Raw genomic sequence first — 18,500 nt, 5'->3', positions numbered from 1 at the left:
TAAGGGGGCCAATAGCCCTAGCCCAACAGTAAAGGGAATTCTCCCTAGCCGTTTAGGGAAGATTTATAATATGGTCGAACGTGCTGATCAGACTACCTTCTCGATCTGTAAAAGGAAGACCCCTCTAAAGCCATCATCAATCTATCATTCACCCAATCAGGGTTCTTCCAACTACCCTTAAGCTCTTCTCCCGTCATCTTTCTGGATCGCTACCTAAGCTTCACAATGGAAGTGCATCGGTGGACAGAGCCATCTTTGTATAAGTTCATTTGAAATTAAAACAATCTGTATTTTTCTCATATTTGTTGTGTGTTCACTACTCCTTAATTTTTTCCACCATTGTGTCGTGTAATTTCTCCAATATTATCCACATTTTTCTAGAAAATCTCCATATCCTTTTGGAAATTTTTCTTATACCCCAAAAACTTGGATAACATGGTGCAAGCATCCTCCCAATCTCTTTAGTGGTATCTCCTCACCGCATGGTACGTCCACTTGGAATTCTTGGCCTTTTATCTAACCCACCAACCACACTTTTAGAGATTTTGGAGAATCTTTCAAACATCATGCATCATGTTTTAATCCATCACCGTGTTTTGAATGACTCCAATTTAACCTATAAAATGTTTTCAACAACTTTTATTTTGTATAATAACTACATCATATAGATCATGGAAAACTTACTTTGTTATGAACTTCCAACCAGCTAAATATTTTTCTTCTTTGGGCACATAATAGTACTATGTGTTCCTTTTTAAGTGTATGAATTCATGTTGGATGTAAAACAAAGTAATATTTGATTGGAGAAAAAAAAGGCAATTGTTATATTACAAATATCCCTTTCTAGCTCCTTAAAAACCATTAAGAGAAAAAATTTAAATAGGTTTACCTTGTGACATTTTTTTTCTAGCTCCTTAAAAAAGTTTAAAGCAAAAAATTGAATAGGTTTGCCTTGTGATATTTGATCGGTGGACCTCTTGGATAATCCATTTTCTAACCATCATGCCACACCCTAGAGGTGACTGTGAGTTTCACATTATATTATTTATTACCAATTTAATGTGATTACGTACATGTTGATGGAAAGTCAACAAAGAGTGCCAAAAGCTACTCATAAAGCAACTCAAGCCCACTAAGCACACTCCCATGGCCAACAACCAAACACCCCCCTCAAAAAAAAAAAGACAATGAGAAGAAGGCATAATCAACATGAAATGTCCTAGGATTGGTTTATTTACCATGGTTCTAAGCTTTACTAGCTTAGTATGTGTCATGTGAGACTCTCTAATCAAATTTTAAGGGCTCATCATCCCATAGCCTAGTATGTGGTGAAAGTGCATTGGCTTGACAAGCAAGTGTATGCAAGTTTAAACTCTTAGCTTGTATGGTAGGGGGTGACCCAACCTCTAAGGATGCTTTCACATATCATTCCCAATGAACCATTAACTATTTTATAGGGATGCTTTCACCTTCTATTCCCAATGATCCCTTATAGTATTAGTAATTGGGAACTTGCAATCATGTGTGGGTACATCAATTTATGCAAAATTTCATGAAATAGGACATGCATGTATGCATATTTATCTAGAATCACATGAAATAGAGAAGCATAAAAGGACAGATGGTTTGTTTTATGCAAAAAAAGATTTGTGGCTACATCCACCTAAGTAGCATTTTTCGAGTGGCTTAACTCTAACCTTAATCGCAAAGAGCATAAAAAGATATGATTCTATCCATTTAAGTAGCCATTTTCAAGTGTCTCAACCACCCTAACCTTAATTGTAAATAGCAATGTCATTGGTAGTGCCTTAACCCTATCTTTAATTACAAATAGCATGAATGCGCTTGACATTGATCATTGGTAGTTTTCCTACTCTCACTCATCAAAATCCTATTCTAATGGGTGCTCGATGGCCTTATAGCATCCTTATTGCCAACTTTAGTATGCACATTTATGAAGCTAAAAAACCCAAGCTAAGGTTTCTCATTCCTCTTGCCTTACATGATCCAAGGTATCATATTGATACGATTTAATTGTTTATGAATACATATGTTTAATAGGGTTATGTCTTCCTTAGGAATATATTTATTTTTGCAAATATATTGTACAACATTGACCAAATTGGGTATATTGTTTAAATGACAATAACTTCTTACCTTAGGACATTTTTTCCTTGGCCTCTATAATATGTCCAGAATATTATCACTTGGTTGCCACACGTGCATGGAATAGTATAGATTGAGAAATTAAGTTCTACCTTAGGTACTTTCACTTGGGGTTATAATCCAATTTATCATAACTTTCACATCCAAGGCTCAAACATAGTGATTCGACCACTCAAACCAAAGAAAATTTTCCATTTAAGCTCATTTATGCCAATAAGAAGTGGCTTACAACCATTGAAAGGTTAGTTTAAAGCTCAGTTAGTTAGTGTTTTTTGGTCGCTTGGGCCCAAAGCACAAGGCCTAGTTACCAAGAAGCAAAGGGCCTGCTTAAGTAGGGGCTAAGATGAGGAGATACTTGCAGTAAGGGGCCAACTTGTTTAACCAAGCATAGGGATTGCTTCTAAGGAACAAAGAAGAGAAGAGAAAGAGGAAGCCACTTTTTCATGCTTTGAAGAGCCTAAAGCTCCTAAGCTGGTAAGTAGCTATGAGAGGATGTTGTGAAGATGTTCAATTCTAGAGCATACCTCTCACACATGCATGAAATTTTTGATGAGAAGTATTTTAATTCATAAGGTTATGTAAGCTTAATTTTCAAAACCTCTTTCACATTAACTGAACTAGTTTAATCACATTGAATTTCCTTGAATCATGTTCACATTGAACTTCCTTGAATTAGTTAAAACCAAGTTGCATTCACACTTGATATTTCTAGCTATTATATTCATGCTTGTGAAAAGTTTAAAATAATTATTTTGAATGCACAAAGGAGCTATTTTGTACGATCTAATGTGTAAGAACCTTTAGAAACTTTTTGAGGAAGAAGAACCACGTAACGATGCACAATGGGGGAAAATAACAAGTCATTGGGGATTTTTCATGGGGTTTATCAAATGATGCATTCCATTATATGTTATGCATAATGAGTGCAAAGGAGATTGAGAATGTTGTCCCTAAGAGCATATCAAGATAAGCAATATTATGAGTCATTCTCAAGCCACTCATGCACTAGTGCTTAGCAAAAACAAAAATCTTCTCTACTTTTACCAAAGATTCTAAAATAATGGCTAGAACCTTTTCATTCCATTAGAATGAAAGGAAGTAAGAAACGGCAACACATCCTCCATGCTTTACCTTTATTTGATGTACAATGCTAAGTAGCATGAAGTGCAAAATATTTTGAAAAATGATTAACCAAGCACCTATCAAAAATGTTGCTTATGAAAGGACCATCAAGAATATTGGTCCAAGAAGTGTATTAGCCTATCAAAACAAACAAATTCAATCGATCATTCTCGATTCACATATGCATTAATGTTTATAAAAACAACATCTAAGTATACTTTCACCAACATAGTTTCTAAAATATTGGTTAGAAAGTCTTCATGCCCTTAGAATGAAGGAAAAATTTTAAAGTATTTTGGTACCAAAATAGCAATTTCTATAGCTGTTGAATGTACTTTGGAAGCTTTCTCATATTTTACTTGATTGGGAGAAGGGATATATCAAATCATCAAATTGTAGTGCATTGTCAAATTTCAATCTCTTCTAGAATACTTGCTTGTTATAGAGCTTTTTCAAATTCCTAGTATCATGTGTAAACTCAAATACCTCTTTTGCATTCATCGTGAGACACTCCAAAAAACAACAATGTGGTTACCTACATAGAATCTAGAAAAGCTTGGTGCATGTGTTTCATTATATTTCCATCCATCAATCTCAATAGTTTTATTTGTTTGGAGGATTTTTTTTTCCTCCTAATAAATGATATAATTTTCTCGAAAGCATGTCATTCATGTTAAGGTCAAGTTATACCCTTTTTTTTTGAATGTACAATACTACTTGAGAGCAACATAATGTTTGCCAGTTGTTTTACATTATCATTCAAATTTTGTTGTCAATATGCATAATTAATCTCTTTTATTTCAACACTACATGATCATTGCTTGTATGTCCAACTTGCATTTTTAGGTTATAATGGATCATCATCATATGGTCATGCATAATCATAGTTGGTTTTCCTTTCTTTAAATCCAGACTATTACAATGGCCTTCTCCTCATGTAAGTACCACAATAATTTTTTGTCATGTTCCTACATATGAAACCTTGTTTCTTGAACTAAGTTGTAATACCTCCTCCTCATGTGAATACCATAAGAATTTGTTTAGACATGCTCCTCCATATGACACCCATTCCTTGAACTATGACAACTTAAACAACACCACAAGCTTTTGCAATGGGTTACTGCAAACTTGTCTATTGTAATGGGGGACGCGGATCATAAGCATGAGAGGATATGCAAGGGTGCTCCCTCATAGGACCTCATAATGTTGAGACTACTACTTAGGTTTAACATTGTGACAACATGACATCATTGTTGTTGCATATCCATGCAACTATATCCTCAAACTTCTCATACTTGAGCATCAACAAAAAAGAAATTATGAACATTTGATCACCTAGTTTGTTGTATACACATATATATTCCGTGCATGCTATATATTATGCCCTTTCATGAGAATTGTTATACTTTATAACAAATGTAAGTTTATACATCATGCCAATGCCTTCTCGATGAGAAATTTCCTAGCTTTATGGTATGTTTCGTGGTTGTAATGCTGCAAACCAGCACTATAATTTCACATTGGGGGAAAAGATTTAAAGTGGGGATAGAGAAGCTTACATGAGACCTCTACTATGAGCAAAGAAGAAGAATGGTAAATGTAATGACAAGGGAAAGCATATATCTTTAACAATCAAACAAGGAAAAGCAAACATGTGGATCAATTGTTGCTATATGAGTCATACATGAGTTGATGTTGCCCTTCTGGATGAGGACAAGTTATGTGTAGAAAAGGAATGGTTATAAGGGAAAGATGAAGAACTTACTGACCAAGAGTAGTTAAGGATCAAATTCCTCCAATTACTTGAATAATTGCAATTGAAAACCTCATGTGCGACCACTCGTCCTAGGAGAACTTTTAGTATAAAGGATGAAGAACTTGTTAACAAGGATCATAGCAAAGGATTGATGTCCTCCAATTGTTTGAATAGGTGCAATCGAAAGTCTCATGTGCAACCACTCCCTATGAGACATTTTAATCTTAATGATGAAGAACTCATTGACAAGGATCATAGCAAAGGATTGAAGTTCTACAATTGTTTGAATAACTACAATTGTAAACCTCATGTGCAACCATTCCTTAGGAGAATTTTTAGTCTTCTTCTCCATAGGATAAGCATGGTTCTATTGGGAAATGCATCTACTGCTAGGTAAGGCCCTCCTATAGGTAAGATGATGTCTTTGAGGACCCAATATAAACAATGACTGCATGTGTTTACATATACAAACATAACTAGACGACTATCTTTTTGTAATTATCCTTGTCAATGGTTGTTTTTTTGCAACAAGGATGATATCCATTCATTGAGAGAGAGAGAGAGAGAGAGAGAGAGAGAGAGAGAGAGAGAGAGAGAGAGAGAGAGAGAGAGAGAGAGAGAGAGAGAGGGTTGTGACAATGACGGGGAAAAGGATTTTAAAAAAATGTTACAAGAATTTGAATAGACTTTATAGGTTCTCTATCCATGTGGAGTATTTATGTGCATGCCTTCACATTAATACCCAACTCAACAAGTTGCCTTTCTAGCCATGTTAATTGAAGGCTGATTCATGGCACTTAGGAAATATAAGGGTGAGTTTTAGAGAAAGAATTGTAATATGAATCAAGGAGTTAGGTTGAATGCCATGCAACATGAGTAAGTATGTTCTACTTAATGTGCCTTGAGTTGAAGGTTAGCATCCAAGCTATGAGGTGCACCACGCTCAAAAGATACAATGAGCGCATTCACAGAAAATGGGTATTCTCAAAGGCTAGAAATAGCTTAAATATGTAGTTGTATTATGACAAATGCAAAGAGTTGTACATCCAATAAAATAAGGATTATGATCTTACTTATATGACCTTGACCTTGGCTAGATTAATAGTTAATAAAAGCATAGAGACCCTCACTAATAATGAGTTGATGGACCACCCATTATAGACGAATTTCTACATGTTGTAGCGAGCTTGCCAATCTAGATGTGCTAAATTCTATAATTACTTATCTAACAAAATTAAATTTAAGGTTGAGTAATTTAGATATGGCGGTATAGCTTTAGTATAATCTTGAAATATCATTGATCTCTTCAAATAGAGGAACGATATTCATATACAACAATAGCTTTAGTATAATCTTGAAATATCATTGATATCTTCAAATAGAGGAACAATATTCATATACAAAAATAACGCAAAAAAGTTAACATGTAAGAAGCATCTTGCAACACCATGTAAATAGTAAGATGGCAATAAATATATTCAAAACTCACACCCCAAGACAACACCTTTCAAGTTTTTCTAAAATGAGTTCTCAAAACCATTGGAAAGCAAAGGTGCATGTAGAATAGAGTAGGAAGAGAATGAGTTCGACTAAAAGCCATAGTCTCAAGTTAAAACTGGTAGCCCCTTGAGGCAAAAATTTCTACACTTTCATATGGGCATAAATTTTAATGGCAAACTCAAAATAAGGCCAAATTTTTTCTCACAAACGTCAAATGAATGCAAGTCGTATCCAATACATGGATTCTTGTACGGGCTCTACTAAGTCTTACCAGTCTCAATGCACCCTTTTTTAATGTCCTTATCATGACGAATTGGCCATTTTGTGGGGAAGAACATGAAGATGACAATATTTTGGGCTATCTAACTCGATCAGTGATCGCAATGGAAATAAGCAATAAGGGGTTTTTTGGGGACCGGGTGGGGGGGGGATCAACCCCTCCCTCCCCATTAGCAAGATTTTATAGCAAACCATGGGCACAAAGGGCCTAAACCAAGTACAATTTTTTAATAGGGATGATTTTTTGCATACACTTTATAGAAAGGAGAATGAGGAGGTACTTTTAGGCATGTCAAACTCTTTGAATGGAAAAAATTGTCTAATTGCATATTATACTTAAGTTTTAATATAGTGTCTATACTTGATGAAAATAGACGACAAAATGTATAGAGACTCGTCATTGAAGTTTGCAAACAATGCTCAAAGACATTTAAAGGTTCTTACCTAGATAATAACATGCACAATCACAAGGGTAGAGAATCACTAAGCGTACCATGAGCACAAATTTGGTTGAGCTATATCTATGGGTCATCTCTCTAGATCCAACTACTTCCATGCCAAACAGAAATATATGCATAATTTGCACCATCAAAGAGCATATACATGGTATGAGAGGGTCATGAAGGTCAGCAACATACATTTAATTGGGTAGAGGCCATCTATCTCAATATATTTTAAGCCTCACATTTTGAGTTGAATTTCTTACTGAGACAAAGGTATCACTAACTTAAGGACCCCTAGGTACAGTGTATGTACATGCATGTTTTCTTTAACATTTGTGTATATTATGATTGCCTTTTTTTATTGCTAAGTGTTATTCATAAGACATAACACCTTTCTATAGCTTTATTTACATTTAAATATGAAGTGAAAAGGTTACTAAGAGTCGAGAACAATTGGCCCTTAAGTTGAGATACATGTATGTGCATATAAATGAATGAGGACAAAGGTAGTGATGGCATTAATTGAAACAATTCAAGTACATTTACATATATCAATGTTGTGTTCTTCGAGGCTTGATGCAATTGACATTGTTGAAGAAACCAAGCTCAACACACTTAAACCTTATTGTTGAATATGCATGGGCTCCTTGAGAACCATTCAACCACTTGCCTTCTTGAATAGTTGGAATGTGGCATGAGTTGCGTCACCAAGGTACTAAGGCCAACAACATATTATAGTCTTTTAAGCTTGATGAAGAAAAAGGGAAATCACATAAACTTTTGCCTCGCTTGCCTCTTGCTAGATGATTCGCAAGGCTACTCTAAGAGAGTTTTTTTATTTAGTCTCCGGTTGAGTTGCATGGGTTGGGAGTTAATGAAGATGACGATTCCACACAACTATTTATTGATGGAGAATGTGAGGACGAAGTCTAGCATTTGCTAGTTGCAATCATGATTTGAAGCTCTCAAGAAATCATTCAATCTAACCTCATGGTGAGACTATGGGGTGAAAATAATTGTTTACAAAGGCCAAGCTCAAAATGTGCTAAGATAGATGGCCTTCCGAGTGATCAAAGGTTGATGTTAACCTTAACAATCACTTGTGCTCTTTGGCGGTACAAGTTGGTGGGCATAGTTCCCCTTTTTGGCATAGAAGCAGTTGGATTTAAGGAAACAACCCCATGCCTAACAACAATTGTGCTCAATGATTCCTGACCCTTCTAATTGTGTGTCACAAACTAGGAAGCCTACCTTCAGCTGCCTTCGAGCATTGTCAAAGAATATCAATGTTGGGTCTCTACAAACTCACCTTTCAAATTTGTCAACCAAAAACACTAGATCAAACCTCAAGGCAACATGCAATTAGACATAACTTCCATTGAAACAAATCTAAAGAGCCTAAAACCTACGCCTCCATTGTCCTTTTTGCATAATGTCTTTTGTAGCCAGCTCTTGATTGTTAGCATCTGCACTAAGGGTGGGTTGAGAACCATAAGACTAGCAAAAGTTCGTACAAAAGACTAAGTCACACATGAAAGCCTAAAGTAGCTTATGATTCCAAACTAATTCTGCAATTCTACCTAAATGGCATGCTACTCTTAACGTTATTTTGACCATTTTGAGTATGAATCTGACCTTGTTTGGAGCATGCAATAAAAATTATTCAAGGCAGATAGTTTAACGTTGAGGCTATAGTTTCGAAGTCCCACTCATGCCCTTTCCAAGCTCTATTCTATGTGCACCCTTCTCCGTCATTCATAGGCTTGAACGCACAGGCTACAGTTAGAATATTTTTGAGAAGTTGAATATCATATGGAAAGATAAAACCTTCCAATTAGCAATGCTTATATGTTGCAAATAGACAGGAAGCAAGAATTTTGCTACTCAAAACATGTTCCAACACATGAACTCGGGTCAATCTGAATTCACTTGTAGAAGCATTGCTGCTGTTACATATACTGTGAAGATGAATATCATATGGAAAGATAAAACCTTTCCATTAGCAATGATTACATGGTGCAGATGAACAGGAAGTAAGCATTTGCTACTCGAAACAATTTCTAACACATGAATGAGATACAACTCTATCTGTCACACAGCTCATAACACACTTGACGTACGCATCAGTTCACAGACACACTTCAGGTCATATTTACAGCTTGAGTAGAGAAACTTAAAAACTTCAGCAGAACTAGCTCATGTCTGATGTGGATTAAGGTTTCAGTATCTGCAAAAGGCAAGGCCAAGGACTATTAGTTAAGCTTGATTGGAATTTACGGTTCAGACAAAAGTCAAATGCGGAATGATGAATTGATTCATTGCAACAACCACAAATGAAGGCTGCATTAATTGTTTGGCACAATTAATACAAGGGTTCTAGGCTAGATCTTGTTGCATCCTTATAACACTGGTTGAAAGTTGCTAATATTGTTGTGGGCTGCGAATCAGGTTTTGGGAATCTCTATGAAAGCAGCCCTTACTTTATCAGCAGCACATCAGCCTGGCCCTCACAGACACATGTATGACTTGGCAGCTAACACACACACACACACACACAGACACACACACTAGGACTGTGTTCTCTGTTGCAGCTGTTGCAGCAGTGCAGCTGCAAGCTGCAGTGTTGCTTGGAACCTCTTAGTATCATCACCCCCTCCTTTGCCTGGGAGATTCTGCTGCGATGCCTGAACCTCAGGCTGCTGACCTGCTGTCTCCTCCGCTGGTAGTTGTCCACCTTCTACCTTTGTAACTACAGGAGGTGGTTGATGAACCCCAACAGACCACGAATCTGCTATTTGACCCAAGTTAAGAGGTGCGATCTGATGTTGCACTTGCAGCTGGCCACTGCCTGGAAGCTGAGGAGGTAAATTTGTTTGTGGTAGTTGCACATTGTTACTAGAGGGCTGTGGCTGATGAGGGGACACAAGTTGTACATGGTCAGAGTGGGAATGCTGCATGACCGGTGGAGGATATTGTGGAGGTCGAGGAGGTTGCTGAAATGGTACAGAGACTGGCACGTTTTGATTGATTGGACCTTGGATCACTGGAAATTGCTCCAGGCCAGAGACCACCACCTGATTTGAAGGAACCATAGCTTGAAATGGTGTTTGTAATCCTTGCTCTTGATGTGAATGAGGCAGGACTATGTTATAGCTGGCACTGATCAGGGAAGTAGATTGCTGATCTTGAGATGGGGGAGGGAAGCCTGGAGCATGATGAGACACTCTATTACCTTCAATGATGGATAGGTGACCTGGAGCAGTGTTCAACTGAGCTGCAGAAGATACCATTATTCCAGGGGTGAAAACAGGAACTGATGAACTGGAAGATTGAAAACCAATTTGCTGTGGCTGGGATGTTTGACTAAGTATCATCTCTGCTGCTGAAGGCATTATGTACGGTGCATGAGATGGCGTTATATCTGGCAATGACTGTAACAGAGGTGCATTTGGCATCAGTTCAGCCAAACCATTAGGAGGAAGCAACCTCTGTGTCTGAACGGGCTGGGAAACTCCCATTTGCTCAGAGAAGAACTGAGAAGATGGATCTGTGTGCTGTAACTTCAATATGACTCCAAAGATAGTATTGTTGTTGGGCACTTTCAAGATCTGCTCAGCAAACCGTGAAGGAGGCACCAAGAAAAGAGTAGATTCCACAGAGAGCTTACAGACTGCTGCTCTGTTCTTCTCAGACAGATAAAGGATGAACTCTTGGTATGGAGCTACATCAAAATCCCCTAGAGGAATAAATGAGACAACAGCAAAGTTGCCGACCTGACTAATGTGTTGTGCCAGCATATCTAGACTTGTCCTTGCAGTGCAGTTAATGACCTCGGGACTGATACAGCATAAAGTAAAAAGAAAACATTAGTAGTTGAGCAGTATGTCAGAATCAGTTAACTCGACTTGAATAAGTAATGAAACTAAAAGCACTACTTGTTCCACATACTTACAATATAGCATCTATGTGATTGCTAACTGCATAGCATTTTGCGTGACACACTGATGTGCCACTCTTAGCAAGAACACCCTGCCATTGGAAACCGCCATTGGGAGGTCCCATGGGAACTACAGGATGCGACCAGTCATCTTTGACTGGCACTGTAAAGTCTGCATTGGAACTGGGAGGTCTACCTTGAGGAACCCCCTCATACTCCTGCCAATTTTCTGGGACATGGGTATCAGCACCATTCATTTTGGTCACTTTGGAAAGATAATCTTGAGCTCTGACAACCTGCATTTGTTCCCTATCATTTGTTACTTCAAAAGAGCTAAGCTCGACCACCCCTGCACCACCCTGATGGTGATCTCCTTCTGTCCTCTGCCGCTTCTGTTCTCTCTTCCCCAAGTCTTCCTGGGCATTCCATCTCCCTTCAGCATATGGTGGTGACCGTCGGAAATGAGGAATTCCACTCTCTGGCAAAGGATGGCTTCTCCATACTCCAATGTCTGGCTTCATTCCATGCTCTGATCCTGCTCTCATCATCCGGCCCAAGCCGTTTTTCATGTTCAGGTTTGGCTCCCTCTCATAACGATGGTAAGCATCTGATTCATCCCCAGACCTCCTGAAATTGGGGCCTCCACTTCTTGAAGTACTCAGACCCAAATATCTGTCATTTCTTGGATTGACAGGAGCTCCTGCTTTTTGTAGTGGAAGAAGGGGGGGTAAATCTGATCTGGATATTGAAGAGGTGAAATTGTTCATAGCTCGACTATGATCAGCTGGACTACTTATCGCTCGACTGTGATCAGCTGGACCTACCTCACTTTTTGCAAAACTGATGCTTACCCTTGGATCATTGAACAATTTTCCCTGCAATGCATCCTTTGCTCTGGAGGCCGATTTCACATTTTGGAACTGCACAAATGCATAAGTGCGTCCAGGAAAAGTGGTCACGCGTTCAATCGCACCAAAGGGAGAAAAGGTCCTCCGCAGTTTTCTCTCATCCACTTTCATGTATATAGGAAAGCCTATCCATAGAACCTCACTAGCGTTGCCATCTTTATCTCTCTTGAACTTTTCTGGATTTGTCCTACCACCATTTGAAGAAGTCATTTTTAATTGTTCATCTCCCAAAGCATCAGCTTCATGGTGATCCTCAACTTTATTATCCTGCAGTCAATCTCTGAGTCAAAATATGCATCTGTAACAGACACGGTCAATACACAAAGTATTTGTTATCTAACTCATTTTATCATATTTACTCAACATACTTATCATCTACCTCATAAAACCCTTATTACTGCCACAGCAATCCAGATGAACTTATGTTTGAATAATATTTTTGCCATGGGCCCACCCGGGTCCACCCTCACACACCATATCAGATAAGTACAAAAGATCTTAGACAGATGGACCTATCACTCTTAAAATGATCTGCAATATATGCAGCTTTGCAACCAAGCAGAGCAACTGCAATGAAATGTCTGCTGGAGAGGGCAAGAGCCACTTGCACCGTTGACAGCACTGTGGTAACACTGGTTCATATGTGCCTTTTGCAGTGTTTGCCACAGGTGTGGCTTTTGTCCATCCTTATCCCCCAGGACTCCATTCACTGATGTGTGCCATCTTCAAAACCACAGGTCTTAAACCCCATCAAGTGTTGTTCTGCCCAAAGGTCGAGGTTGTGGGGAGGCCCCACCTTCTTTTTGCTTTCTTGTTTTTCTTCTTCCCTTTTTTTTTTTTTGTTTTAGGGGGTTTGGGGGGGGGAGGTTGTGCTTGGAGTTGTTGGTTGGGTTGTCGCGCATATGTGGGTGTGGTGGCAGTGGTGTGTGTGTGGGTGCATGGGGTGTGTGGTGGTGGTGGTGGTGGTGGGGTGGGGGGTAACAACTTTCAAATTTGGGGAGTATATCATTTGTGGCTAGCTTTCTGAGGAGTGTTAATCTTTACAATACAAGGCTCAGGCCACACACTGACTACTGCTGGAAGCAGTCAAGTTCACATGGCTGAAAGCTAACAATACAAGAAACCTGTGGCATACCTTTCTTGATTGCAACTGAGACCTCACATACTCGATGCATATTTCTTTCTTTCCTAACTTTTTCCTGTTGAGTGATTCATAGGCAGCAATTGCATCATCTACTTTTGTGTAGTCAACAAATGCACAATTCCTGTCACGCACAAGCCGCAGGTCTTCCACAACTCCAAACTTCTTGAATTCAGCTTCTAATTCATCTTTTGTGACAGTGCCACATATGTTCCCAACCCAAAGGTACCTGCAAGTCTTGACCTGAAACCAGAACATAGATATAGATGCTGAAACCCCTCACTTGTGATAATATGACTACAATCACTAGCTAATAAAAGAAATATACACCACACTATTTGAGAGAACTGCTTTCTCAAATGATGATTGTTTGTAGAACACTATGAATTGTCTGATGACAAATTTCATAGAACTACATGCATATGTAATAAACCTATGCTTTAATAAGAGCAGAAAATATAGCAAGGAATGTAAATCCAGTGTACTGCTCGTATCCCTGGTTTTACTTTACAACATGGAAGTCGTGAGTTTTCTTAGATTCCTTACCCCTTTTGCAAACTCAATCCTGATTGCCAGGCCTTCTAGATTTGCACCCTGTAGCCCCTTCTTGGCATAAACTGCATCCTCTAATTTTTTGAAATTTACAAATGCATAATTCCTCATCGGATAGACCATTACATTTTCAACGTCTCCAAACTTTGAAAACTGCTCTATCATGGCCCCTTCAGTTACATTGGATGAGACATTGCCAACCCACAAATGTCGAGAAGCTTCCTGTTCATCATTTTGAGACAGAACCTTATGAGACACAGATTCTATCTTCTTCTCGGTATCAGGCACTGGTGTAACATCAGGCCCTCGCTCAGTATCAGGCATTGGTTCAATAGGAACATCTTCTGCACCTTCTGTCGAAGATGCATGCACCTGTTCAGAAAACCAGTTACACATGCTCTCTCTCTCTCTCTCTCTCTCTCTCTCTCTCTCTCTCTCTCTCTCTCTCTTTCAGTAAAGTGTGCACATGAGAAACCACATATACAAAAATGAGAGGGTAAGTGCACGTTAGCTCTTAGTCTGTTATATTGCTGACGCCTCCAGTAAAACCATATACACATGTATATATTACACACGTGTGGAGTTGTGTGAGGGTGTGGGTCTGAGTGTAGGAGGGTGTGCATTGTGGGGACCAGTTTTTGATATAGGAGGAGAGAGATGCTAGTCTGTATATCCTAGTTGAAGCACCTTTATTAATAACAAATCATGCAAGCAGACATGTATACAAGAGCCAAAGAGGATAAGGTGTAGGTTCTTGCTGGACTGCAACGCACGAGGATCACCATTTAAGTCTATGTTTGCACATTGAAGGCTTTGTCTACATTTACCCAGTATGCTCAAGTACAACGAAAAGGAAGCTTGGAAGCATGCACTGTTGTAGCACTTGGAAAAAAAAATGTCTCCTCCTGTTCTAGGAGAAATTTCCTTCCCAATAGGTGCAAACATCTTTTCAAGCTTCAAATAAGGCATAAGTTCATGTGCAAAGTCCAAATTATAGTGAAACTTCAAGCTATGCATCAGTGCATTCACACGTTAAAATCAATATGCATGTTCAAAGGATGGTTCAAAAACTCATGTAAGCTAGTCTTAAGGACACTGAATCAGTGAACGTGGCCCAAGATGCCAAAGTCAAAACCCACAAGAGCCCATTCACTCCCCATTACAACAGCAATTCGAAAATTCCCATTGCTAGCATACTCGTCTACTCAGAGTATTTACTGCCTTTCAGTGGCTGGCTTAATCACGTCCAACTTGGAAGCTCGTAGGTACATCATTACTGCAAACCATGGGCAGGTCCTCTGACCGTTCCAACTTTCAAGAGGGAAAACAATTATTTCGTTAAAAAACAAGTCTTGTGTGTGTGTACGCAGGGGATGCCCTACGCATAAAATTTGTCGTGTGATACATAATAATCAGCTTACTTTATCCGTTCACTATGCTGACAGAGTCGAATAGAGTTAATCGGTACGGTGCTTTAAGTAGGTATAGGCTCTGCCACCATATTGCACCTGGACTACCGTTTCATAAAATCACATGTTTACTGTCAATTGTACGCAATGCTTGGGATGCTTGGAGCGGCCTACATGCAAATTCCGTTATCCGCTGTTTAATTTGACGTGAATTATTTGAGTTTGTCACTAAGTCTCACTGTTTAGAATGATTGCAGTGGTCTATCCAGGAATTCCCTTATCCGCTGTTCAGGTTGATATGGACTTTTTGAGTTTGTCTACAACCTCCAAATGCTTGCACGTCTGAATGCACTAGTAGATATACTGTCATCGGCATGGTTTGCATATATTACATGAAACTGTAGGTTGCGATCTTACATCATCCTCTTTCGAAAATTTATCCAGTAAAATAAGGATGTCTCAGCAGTGTCATTTCTGAACAGCGTAGTGCTTTAATCAAATGATACCAGTACGGTGCATGGAACGAATGCAACACGATTTGAGAACAATGCTCTGGAGACACAAAAAAAACTAAAAGAGCCCAAGAACAGGGATTGTTTAGCATGTAACAAGAATGTTAAAGATTCTATTGTGAGAGGTGAACAGACAGACACAGACAAATAATCAAGATACATATCCTTAATGATAATACTTCACTTTTCTATCAGACAAATCCATCCACGCAACTAGAAAATTAGGGAAGTGTGCAACTGCTAACCAGAGCCAGAGTGTCGCTTTCCATTTCGTCGCTGGTAGGAGAAGTCATCCTTACAGAATCAAATCGAAGGTGCAGGCAGTGTCAGGGCGATGCAGGCGGTGTCAGAAATGGTGCAGCCTAGGCATCGAATTCTGTTAATGCCAGGTATTATATATCGACCCAAGAAAGTATGCAACGGTGATAGAAGCGCACAGGGCGGCGGCTGTCTTTAAGGTGAGTCAATTAAACGCATGAAAAGTCATTCGAAGCTCTGCAGAATAAAGCGTTACAGGGAGTTGTCATGTATTGCAAGGAAAACAAAATACCTGATCGAAACCCTAAAACGCACAAAGAAGCAAGCAGGAGCAGGCTGCGGCTAACAAAAGGGCTGCTTTTACGTGTCTGGAGACTTGAGGGGAGCGCGGGAACGCGTTTGTGTTAATTCGACCGTAAAGACGTGAAAATGGAGGCGCGTGCAGAGAGAGAAGGAGAAGCCATGGCGAGGCGAGGGGAGGCGATGCTGTTCCTGCTGCTGCGGGGCCCCAGAGAGACCCTAGTTGCCGGCGAGGGGGAGCAGGGGAGGCCTGGCGATGGCGGACGGCGAGATCGATGGAGAGAGTTCATGCAGGTCCCGCTTTCGCTATTGCGCTCTCTGTTTTTTCCGCTTCTGGTAGAGAAGGATTGCAGATAGTGCAGAGAAGAGAAGGCGAACGTGAAGAAGCAAGGAATAACAAGGTACAAGCACATGGCCGGCGGACTTAAACTTTGGCCAACCATGAATTGGGCCCTGGGCCATATGAGCTCGCCCACTCCTCTCATTCCTCTGGCCAAAATGCTTTCTTTGGGCAATCTACCTAAGGCTGCTGATTACACAACACCGCCATTGCCTGCCCCGTTCGTGGGCACAGAAAAGCTTGGCTTGAGCACACACTTGTCCTCCACTGAGTGTGCGGCAGCAGACATATTTTTCTACCTAGCAATTATCCGATGTCCGCCCGTCTGTAGGTGTTTACACATCGCTCACCACTTAGCCGTCGATCACTTCCCAACCTAACATAAAAAATCAATTTTAATCAATTTAACACTAGCCAATCTCTTATTATCGCCACATTAATCAACATTGATCAACCATTGTCACAAATATTAAAAATAACAATAACGTTTTAATACAATTAACACCAACTCTATTGAACAATAGAGAGTAGGGGAGTTGAACCCCTTCACCATGCTATTGAAGCATGGATCAACCCAGCTCTCTGCGAGAAGGTGGAAAGAGGGAAATTTTATTGACACACAACCCCTCTTTTCACCTTCCCACATGCAAAGCAGACGCTCTCCATTTAGTCGTCATTATCTTCATCGTCCACCTCTTCCATTGAATCAAAATCTCCAAATATCATTCTCACATTTGCATTCTCTCTTTCTTGAAACATGGTTCAAGCAACATTGTCCCTTCGAGCTACTCCTCTAGGTTGACTGGATCCCAGTGTCGGCTCTGCTAATTAAGCTCATTGAATTGCTTGTGTTTCATCCTTGCTACCCTTGAACGGAGGCAACAATCCAAAAGCGTGCAGGATAAGCACAATCACCAAGAAGGCAATATTGACCTAATGCTCTAGAATTCAAAATTTGAACTAGATACTTTGGGGACTATTGTTTTAGCCCTTAATTAAGAGAGAATAAAGTAAAGTTCATCAGAGATTGAGGGGGAGAAGGGGGAGGCGCGGTGCCCCTTCCTCCCATAAAAATTTGCTATTTTTGAAACTACAATCCTACAATCATCATCCTCTCCCTCTTGTGCCTGAGATCCACCATTTTTCTGCTCTGATCCTCATGAAGAATGATGTAGTAATCAACAAGATCCAATTTCAGTCTTCCTCTCTTCTGTTTCTCTCTCCTCTTTGTTCCTTGTTCATATGGTTGTTTATAAGAGAGAGATAGAGAGAGGGAGGGTTGATTTGACAAATTGGTGATGGACGATGATTCAAAAGTGTAATGTCAAGTAGATCTGGTAATTTTAATGTGTCAACGACTAGCTTTCCCAAATCTGAGCACTGGAAAACATTCCAATCATGCATTGAACCTTCCCAACCAATGTCATAATCCCAGACAACACAATTGGCTTCTATAGTGATTTGAAGAAATACTAAGTGGAAACCCTTTCTATTGAAATAATCTTAATGGTTTTGTCTTGGTGCAATGATCAATATATGACTGCCATCTACAACACTAACCACAAATGGTATGCCTTGGAGGGCCTGAAATGCATTTGCAAATTTTATCATCTATTGTGTATTCAACCACTTTATGTATGTATCATGCAATCCATATGTGACCAATGCATCATAAAAATCCAAAACAGACATTTGTGTAAACGGTGTTGAAACCCCATACAAATCAACTATAAGTCCTAGATTCGAGCCACTCACAAGTCCATGTAAGGCCACACAAACCCGCTTCTCAATGGGGATTGCTATTCAATAATTCATATTCTTGCATCGCATTTGTGGTGCTAACTTCACAACAAGATACTCAAATGTGCTTCAACTAA

General features: G+C 39.4%; 1 protein-coding gene across 4 annotated transcripts; it reads right to left on the bottom strand.

Annotated features, from left to right (window-relative positions):
* Positions 1–9,576: 9,576 nt before the first annotated feature.
* Positions 9,577–16,661, bottom strand: LOC148015526 (flowering time control protein FPA-like). Of its 4 annotated transcripts, none has more exons than XM_087665089.1 (6): positions 16,276–16,661; positions 15,971–16,176; positions 13,799–14,176; positions 13,247–13,495; positions 11,219–12,378; positions 9,577–11,103 (listed from the first exon to the last, which is right to left on the bottom strand). In XM_087665089.1, exons 2-6 carry the CDS (start codon positions 16,016–16,018, stop codon positions 9,834–9,836), a joined length of 3,105 nt encoding a protein of 1,034 aa, XP_087521215.1. In that variant the 5' UTR covers positions 16,019–16,176; positions 16,276–16,661; the 3' UTR covers positions 9,577–9,833. The 4 variants fall into 4 exon arrangements, with proteins under 4 accessions (XP_087521215.1, XP_087521216.1, XP_087521218.1 ...); XM_087665090.1 differs by having other exon boundaries at positions 15,971–16,172; XM_087665092.1 differs by having other exon boundaries at positions 15,971–16,101.
* Between the last annotated feature and the right edge of the window lie 1,839 nt (positions 16,662–18,500).

The sequence above is a fragment of the Lygodium microphyllum genome, chromosome 24 (assembly GCF_053477565.2).
Source record: "Lygodium microphyllum isolate KBCC chromosome 24, Lygodium_microphyllum_v1.1.10, whole genome shotgun sequence".
Lineage (NCBI taxonomy): Eukaryota > Viridiplantae > Streptophyta > Polypodiopsida > Schizaeales > Lygodiaceae > Lygodium > Lygodium microphyllum.
Note: the sequence above shows the minus strand (reverse complement) of the source record. Positions and strands in the feature narration are given on the sequence as shown.

Excerpts from the sequence above, each read along its gene's own strand:
- LOC148015526 (XM_087665089.1), bottom strand. The coding sequence starts at position 16,018 with ATGACTTCTCCTACCAGCGACGAAATGGAAAGCGACACTCTGGCTCTG. Across the intron at positions 13,496-13,798 it reads GGATTGAGTTTGCAAAAGGG|GTCAAGACTTGCAGGTACCT; the intron begins GTAAGGAATCTA and ends TTCTGGTTTCAG. Across the intron at positions 11,104-11,218 it reads AATCACATAGATGCTATATT|TCCCGAGGTCATTAACTGCA; the intron begins GTAAGTATGTGG and ends ATGCTGTATCAG.